Below are 8,023 nucleotides of genomic sequence, written 5' to 3'. Positions count from 1 at the left end.
TTTGACTGTGTGGATCACAATAAACTGTGGAAAATTCTAAAGAGATGGGAATACCAGACCACCTGACCTACCTCTTGAGAAACCTGTATGCAGGTGAGGAAGCAACAGTTAGAACTGGACAAGGAACCAGTCTGGAACAGACTGGTTCCAAATAGGAAAAGGAGTACGTCAAGGCTGTATATTGTTACCCTGCTTATTTAACTTATATGCAGAGTACATCATGAGAAACACTGGGCTGGAAGAAGCACAATCTGGAATCAAGATTGCCGGGAGAAATGTCAATAACCTCAGATATGCAGATGACACCACCCTTATGGCAGAAAGTGAAGAAGAATTAAAGAGCCTCTTGATGAAAGTGAAAGAGGAGAGTGAAATAGTTGGCTTAAAGCTCAACATTCGGAAAACTAACATCATGGCATCCGGTCCCATCACTTCATGGGAAATAGATGGAGAAACAGTGGAAACAGTGGCTGACTTTATTTTTGGGGGCTCCAAAATCACTGCAGATGGTGACTGCAGCCATGAAATTAAAAGATGCTTACTCCTTGGAAGGAAGTTATGACCAACCTAGACAGCATATTCAAAAGCAGAGACATTACTTTTGTCAACAAAGGTCTATCTAGTCAAAGCTATGGTTTTTCCAGCAGTCATGTAAGGATGTGAGAGTTGGACTATATATAAAGAAAGCTGAGCACCGAAGAATTGATGCTTTTGAACTGTGGTGTTGGAGAAGACTCTTGGGAGTCCCTTGGACTGCAAGGAGATCCAACCAGTCCATCCTAAAGGAAATCAGTCCTGGGTGTTCATTGGAAGGACTGATGTTGAAGCTGAAACTCCAATATTTTGGCCATCTGAAGATAAGAGCTGACTCATTTGAAAAGACCCCGATGCTGGGAAAGATTGAGAGCAGGAGGAAAAGGGGACAACAGAGGATGAGATGGTTGGATGGCATTGCCAACTTGATGGACATGAGTTTGGGTACACTCCAGGAGTTGTGATGGACAGGGAGGGCTGGCGTGCTGCGGTTCATAGGGTCGCAAAGAGTCGGACACAACTGAGCGACTGAACTGAACTGAACTGTATTTCTTTATGACTTACGCAAGCCAAATCATTATGCTGTATCCTTAAATGTAAATAGTGCTGTATGTCATTATATCTCAATAAAACTGGAAGAAAAAAAAAGTCCCATATTGCTCAAGAGAATCTTACATCCTTGTACAAGGAAATGGACAAGGAACAAAATAAATGAGAAAATTATATACAATATTAGAAGATGTTAAGTGCTCTGGAGAAAACAAAATAAAGGAAGGGGCTAGAAAGTGCTGGAAGTGGGATAGGCAGTTTCAATTTCAAATAGAGGGATAAAAGAAGACCTTAATGAAAAAGTAACATTTAAGCAAAGGCTTGAATGCAGTGTGGGAAACAGACATATGAGCACCTGAGGGAAGAATTCCAAGCAGAAGGAAAGATAAGTGGAAAGACTGAGAAAGCAATATACTTGACAGAGAAAATGACAGACCAGACCAGGTTCGTGTCAAGGAGAGGGGTTCTAGGCTGAGGTAACAACATGGGAAAAGACACTGACTTCTGAAAACACACAATGTCTTTGGAAAACTGCAACCATTCTGATTAAGCTACAACATTATATACGTGAAGAAAAGGACTTTTTAGATCATACGTAAAATATTTAAATACAGATAGTTTATAAAAATAAAAGAGACTAAAGGGAAAAAGATAAGAAGCAAGGAGGGACTTCAATATATATACATCCTGATTGATGTAAATATGAAGTACAAATCTTTTATAAGGTATTCTTAAAAATTTCAAAAATATGCTTATCTGGGATCTAACAAAGTCTATTGATCTAACTTCCAGTTCATAGTAAATATAGGAGATAGAGGAACAAGTTAACCAAGGAAGTAAACCAATTCAGAAAACAAGAAAGTTTGTAAAACAACTGACCAAATTTCTTTAATAGGTCATATCACCAAAATAATAAAAACTATTCCAGATTTTACAAAAAGCAAATGCCAGGCGTGGACACAGTTTGCATTCTGATTTGAACATATCAACCTTAACAAGATATTCTGGGAACAACTAGAGAAATTTGGGGCTTCCTTCACGGCTCAGTGGTATAGAATTTGCCTGCCAATGCAGGAGACACAGGATTATCCTTGGGAAGATCCCCTGGTGAAGGAAAGGACAACCCACTCCACTATCCTCTGTCGAAGGGAAATTCCATGGACAGAGGAGCCTGGCGGGTTACAGCCCATAGGGTCACAAGAATTGGACATAACTTAGCAACTAAACCATCGCCACCAGAGAAATTTGAATACAAACTATTTGTTAGATGACATTAAGGAATAACTGAATTATACTGAGGTGGTTAGATGGTTATATCTTTTTTCAATGTACCCTTTTAAGAGGTATTTAATCAACTATTTAGGGGAAAATATTATGATACTTTAACAAAAACTTCAGGAAAGCAAATAAAGCAAATTTGACAAAACATTAACTATTTAACCCCAAAGATGAGTTACTTGGGAGTTCATTATAGTACTGTCTCTACTTTACTATAAGCTTAATAATTTTCATACTAAAGTTTCAAATTCTAAGTTATCTGTGATTCAAATATTTACAAATCATTTCTTCTTTTACCTCAGATCTCACAAACAAAAACTAAAAAAGAAATGTATTTTGTAAATGTCATTTTCTCTCTTTAAACTGTTTTCTGTATTTAATCATGCATGACTTGATGCTTTTTTCTAGCCTATGAAAACAGAGAAATAAAATGCTACATAACTTAAAAAAAAATGAGGGGCTACTGCAGTTAAGATATTGGGGCCCTGAACTAAAGCAGTAACAGCAGAGAGAAGACTATATACCAGAGGTAAATCTGGTTACAGAGGGTCCTGGTTGAAGTTAACTCCTCCTCTGTGCTCCACTGCACTCTCAGTACCCTCAGCAATTTGATGCATTTTATCATTCACATCTGTCTCCATCTAGCTACTCCAAGCTTCTAAGGAGAGGATCTTTTTGAATCTTTTGGACCTTTTTCATCTCGGTATCCACAGCGCCTAGCATATAGAAGACACTCAGGAAAAGACTGCTGAATGAACACCTTATTTATTTTCCATTTTAACCCATTCTGCAGATATAATACAACTCTCATACCTACTGCCATCAGGTCCCAAGACCTTCTTACCTTGTAATAATGTTCCAAGAGAATCCTGACGACTCCCTCCACACTTTCTGCCTCAACAGGCTTCCTGGCAAACTGAAGTAGGTACTGCAAAGCATCTGCTGGGGAGGTAGCCTTACATAGATCTATGTGGAGTGCTGCAGATTTACTTGGTTTTGTCATTCGGAGTTTCTTAGTAGCAACTTCTTCCTGTTGTTGCTGCAAGAGGGTAAGGAAGATAAAACATGAAAACCTGGCTGAAAACAAAGAGTCTACAAATCTAACTTTGCCTCATTTGATGAAAATTAACTTTTCCTACACCAAATAATGTATTTGGGTAACAGACCTAGCCTAAACAAAAAAGCAGCGTTATGAACTAGAAAAAGACCCAACTGGAGACAAAGTTATGAGTTCCAATTTTGCTTTTCACTAGCTCCAATGGCTTTGGGAAAGTCATTTCATTTCTTCAAGTCTCAGTTTCTATCTCTGTAAAGTAGGTCCATAATATTTTGTTCTGCCTATCTCTTAGGATTGCTGTAGCTTCGGGGTTAAGAGGACACACAAAGGATCTATTCCACTCTTTATTAGAACAGAAATCTCAATTCAGCAAATATATTCAGACTGTGCTAAAGCACTTACTAGGCTCACCTTCCCTCCTGAGAAACCCAGAACCAACAGGAACAGTCTACAGCTTACACTGAGGAAAAAAATCTTCCTCTCAAAACAGATGACTATTTTCACCCAAATCATTCTACCTTTATTAGAAGAATAGACAGTATAAGGGAAAAATGCGTTGCCACATGCCTAGCAAACTGCAGCTATTTAATAAATGTTTACTAAATGACTGATGTGGAATTAGGAGTTCTCTCTGAGATCCAACTCTGCTGCTCTCTTCTAAGGATGTCATACTTCTCAGTTTCACCATCTATAAAATAGGAATGATGACCTACCGCTACTCTTTCTCAATCAGGAATCCTCATCTGAACCACAGAACACACCAAATTAGCTGAGCAACTGTCTTCTCGATTCTCTCAAGGATAGTACATAACTAGAACTATTTCAGACACGTCTGTTACATATAAGGAGTGTCAAAAAGTTCATGTAAAAGGGAACCTTCACTCCAGGGCTTAAGTAAGGCCCTGGGATAGATATAGAGAGGATCACAACATAAGAATAAAGTTGTAATCAATAATTTTCCTTAACACTTGATGCATCACAATGATACCTTGAAGAATCATCTCTTTATAAAATTACACCTCTGCAGACTAGAGAGTCGGATTAGTCTAGACAGGAACATGGCATGGCATGATAATAAGACTAAGGGCTTTGAAATCAAAGGAATTTGAGTTAAATTATCACTTGGTAGCTACAGGTCTCCTCCTTCTATAAAAAGGAATACAATACTTACATCATAGGGATACCTGAGAAGTCTAAACTACAATGTCTTTGTTGTACAAACACATCATATGCACCACATACATATCAATTCTCTCGCTCTCATCTTCATGGCAGAGGAAAAATAACAGAAGCGCTAAGATCTCAGGTGATTACTCTGTGGTAACCATTTACAAACAATGAAGCAAAGAAATGAGCTCTTAAAATCCTTACCCATTTCCATCCTATTCCACACAAATTCATTCTTCAGTGTTATCAGCAGTTAGGTAAAAAAACTGGGAAGATTTTTTTTCCCTAAGGAGCACATAAGGAGAAGGACAAACCAATATCTGCTATCATTCAACCATCAATATTTTAGTGCGCCAGGCCCTATGGTCTATCCAGGGAACACAGATGAACCAAGCGTTACCTCTGCCCTCAAGGAGCCCAAACTGGTAGGCAGAAACAAATACTAGTAATTACAGTAGCTCCAAAATCACTGCAGATGGTGACTTCAGCCACGAAATTAAAAGACGCTTACTCCTTGGAAGGAAAGTTATGACCAACCTAGATAGCATATTCAAAAGCAGAGACATTACTTTGCCAACAAAGGTCCATCTAGTCAAGGCTATGGTTTTTCCAGTGGTCATGTATGGATGTGAGAGTTGGACTGTGAAGAAGGCTAAGCGCCGAAGAATTGATGCTTTTGAACTGTGGTGTTGGAGAAGACTCTTGACAGTCCCTTGGACTGCAAGGAGATCCAACCAGTCCATTCTGAAGGAGATCAGCCCTGGGATTTCTTTGGAAGGAATGATTCTAAAGCTGAAACTCCAGTACTTCGGCCACCTCATGCGAAGTTGACTCACTGGAAAAGACTCTGATGCTGGGAGAGATTGGGGGCAGGAGGAGAAGGGGATGACAGAGGATGAGATGGCTGGATGGCATCATTGACTAGATGGACGTGAGTCTGAGTGAACTCCGGGAGTTGGTGATGGACAGGGAGGCCTGGCGTGCTGCAATTCATGGGGTCGCAAAAAGTAGGACACAACTGAGCGACTGAACTGAACTGAACAGTAGCACCGAGTGATAAGTACAAATAGATGAGTGCTACAGCAGTAGGGGAGGAGAGACTAAAGCAAAACCTAAGTCCACGGAGTGGAGAACCAAAAGAGAGGGAAGAATGACATCCATTCTATGTAAAAGAGACAACAGATACAAAAGTTTGGAAAGGTCCAAACACACAGTATACTGGAGGAGAGGTGAGCAGTCTTGGTAAGAGGGAACAACAGAATAAAGAAAGGAACTGATACTGCCCAACAAAGTGAATGGACTTAATGTCATTGAACTCCACACTTAAAAAATGGTTAAAATGATAAATCCTGTTATGTTTATTTGGCACAATTTGTTTTTTAAATGGGGGCAAAGGAATCCAGAGCTAGGAAATCCCAAAAAGCAAGCCACGGAAGAGGGAGCGCTGTAAAGCTTTCCTGAATCTTGACTCATTCTAAAAGTTCAAGAAAAAGAATTTCACATAAAAAGGAGCAACAAGACTGACAAGGTGAGTATCAAAGTTATTTTCAGAAAAAAAAAAAAAAACAAGAACAAGAAGCCAACTAACTTCCCTACACACAACGGAAATATGCCACACACACAAAAAAACGAAAAAGGCAATGAAGGAATACTGTTAAATCACAAAGGGCAAGAGAGTTTGGCTAGTTTTCAGAAAAAGAAGTAGTTGTAAAAGAGTAAGGAAGACTTGGTTTGTCGATGCAATTACCTCTCTGTACTATAATCTCAGATATGATGCTCCACATCTCTCGCTGGCCTGTGAGTTCCGAAAGGACAGGAACCCTAATGTGTATTGGATTTTATAGCTCAGCACCTTTCACCATACCCAATATTGATACATAATAACCACTACTTTATTCAATAAACTCTTGTTGAAGGAATAAATGACATACTTAAGGATCAGCGTCCTGCTGCATGGTCTAAATCTTGCTAGGCCACAAGTCTATGGATGGAAACCTGCTATTGGCTGACATTAACCAGGGGCTCTTCAGAAATGCAGATTATTGCCTTGCCTCCCCCAGAAAACTCACTTACTAAGTAGAATCTACATTTTAACAGAGCCCAGGTGATTTGGATACACAAAGTCAGAGAAGCAGGACACAACGTATGACTTGGGATCAACCTCTACTTTAGCGATCTCTCTGAGGAAATACATAGAGAATCACTGACTGTTGACACGGTTTGGGCCCCTCAGTCCTGAAACAACTCCAAAGGAGGAAGCATGGTACTGCCCTCCTTTGTAAGTGAGCTGTTCTACGAACGAAAACTTCAACCCCTATGAAGCCTGTGACCCTCGCCTGCTGTGACTGGGTCTTGAGGATTCCTATAGATTCCTCTTCCAAACCCTTAGAGCTCTGCATACAGCCAATTTGGCTTTGGGCACTTTTTTGCTAATGGGAGTTGGGAGGAAATTTGTCAATACCCCACCAGAAGTCTCAAAGTCCTCATTTGTAAAACGAGGATGCTAATGAAATGTGGTGTTTGGGGAAGCCTCTCGGAAGTCCCTTGGACAGCAAGGAGATTAAACCAGTCAAACCTAAAGGAAATCAGTCCCGAATATTCATTGGAAGGACTGATGCTGAAGCTGAAACTCCAATACTTAGGCCACCTGATGCGAAGAACTGACTCACTGGGGAAAAAAAAAAAAACCCTGATGCTGGGAAAGATTAAAGGCGGGAGGAGAAGAGGACGACAGAGGATGAGATGGTTGGACGGCATCACCCACTCGATGGACATGAGTTTGAGTAAACTCCGGGAGTTGGTGATGGACAGGGAGGCCTGGGGTGCTGCAGTCCATGGGGTCGCAAAGAGTCGGACACGACTGAGCTGCTGAACTGAATGTAACATGAATAAAATGAGATAACAGATAAGATACTTTCGTAAATTGTAAGTTGCTGTTTGCTTCTTCTAATAGTTTTTTTATTGTCAGACTGCACATGTTAATACTGACAACAGCAGCGGCCAATGAACACGCCCACTAAAGTGTAGTCAGAGAGGCAGCCTACCAAAGCACTGGCAGCACTGGCACCCTACCCAGCTTTGTGGCGCCAGTTCTGGCAAAGTGTCTGGGCGTGGATAACCTTCCCCCTTCCCAGACCAGTCCTGAGACCTTTCCTTCCAGAGCTTACCTGAACCACCTTAGTGAACTCCTCATAAACCCGCTTCTTCAGATGGGCCGCCATGGTTGCCCATACACCTTCTCAGCTTCCGTACCCGACGGGGCTGAGGTAGGCAGAGGAATACGAAAAAGCTTGCCCAGGAGGGAGGAACCAGCCGCTGTCCCACAAGGCAGTGGGATTCCGGGAAAGAGAAGCCGCTTCCGGCTGCTCGACTGCCTTGTCGCTGTGCGTCTGGATTTAGCGACCTACGCCTGCTGAGCGGGAGGAACGGAAACCGGAG

General features: G+C 41.0%; 1 protein-coding gene across 1 annotated transcript in view; it reads right to left on the bottom strand.

Moving 5' to 3' along the window:
• INTS4 (integrator complex subunit 4) overlaps positions 1 to 8,023 on the bottom strand; it is a 108,111-nt gene extending 100,088 nt beyond the window's left edge. Inside the window, exons 1-2 of the mRNA XM_010853234.1 lie at positions 7,753 to 8,023; positions 3,206 to 3,400 (exon numbers count right to left, since the gene is read on the bottom strand). Of these exons, the coding sequence (XP_010851536.1) occupies positions 3,206 to 3,400; positions 7,753 to 7,806 (249 nt within the window). The 5' untranslated portion in view covers positions 7,807 to 8,023. The remainder of the gene's footprint in view (positions 1 to 3,205; positions 3,401 to 7,752) is intronic.

The sequence above is a fragment of the Bison bison genome, unplaced genomic scaffold, assembly GCF_000754665.1.
Source record: "Bison bison bison isolate TAMUID 2011002044 unplaced genomic scaffold, Bison_UMD1.0 scf7180017864324, whole genome shotgun sequence".
NCBI lineage: Eukaryota > Metazoa > Chordata > Mammalia > Artiodactyla > Bovidae > Bison > Bison bison.
Note: the sequence above shows the minus strand (reverse complement) of the source record. Positions and strands in the feature narration are given on the sequence as shown.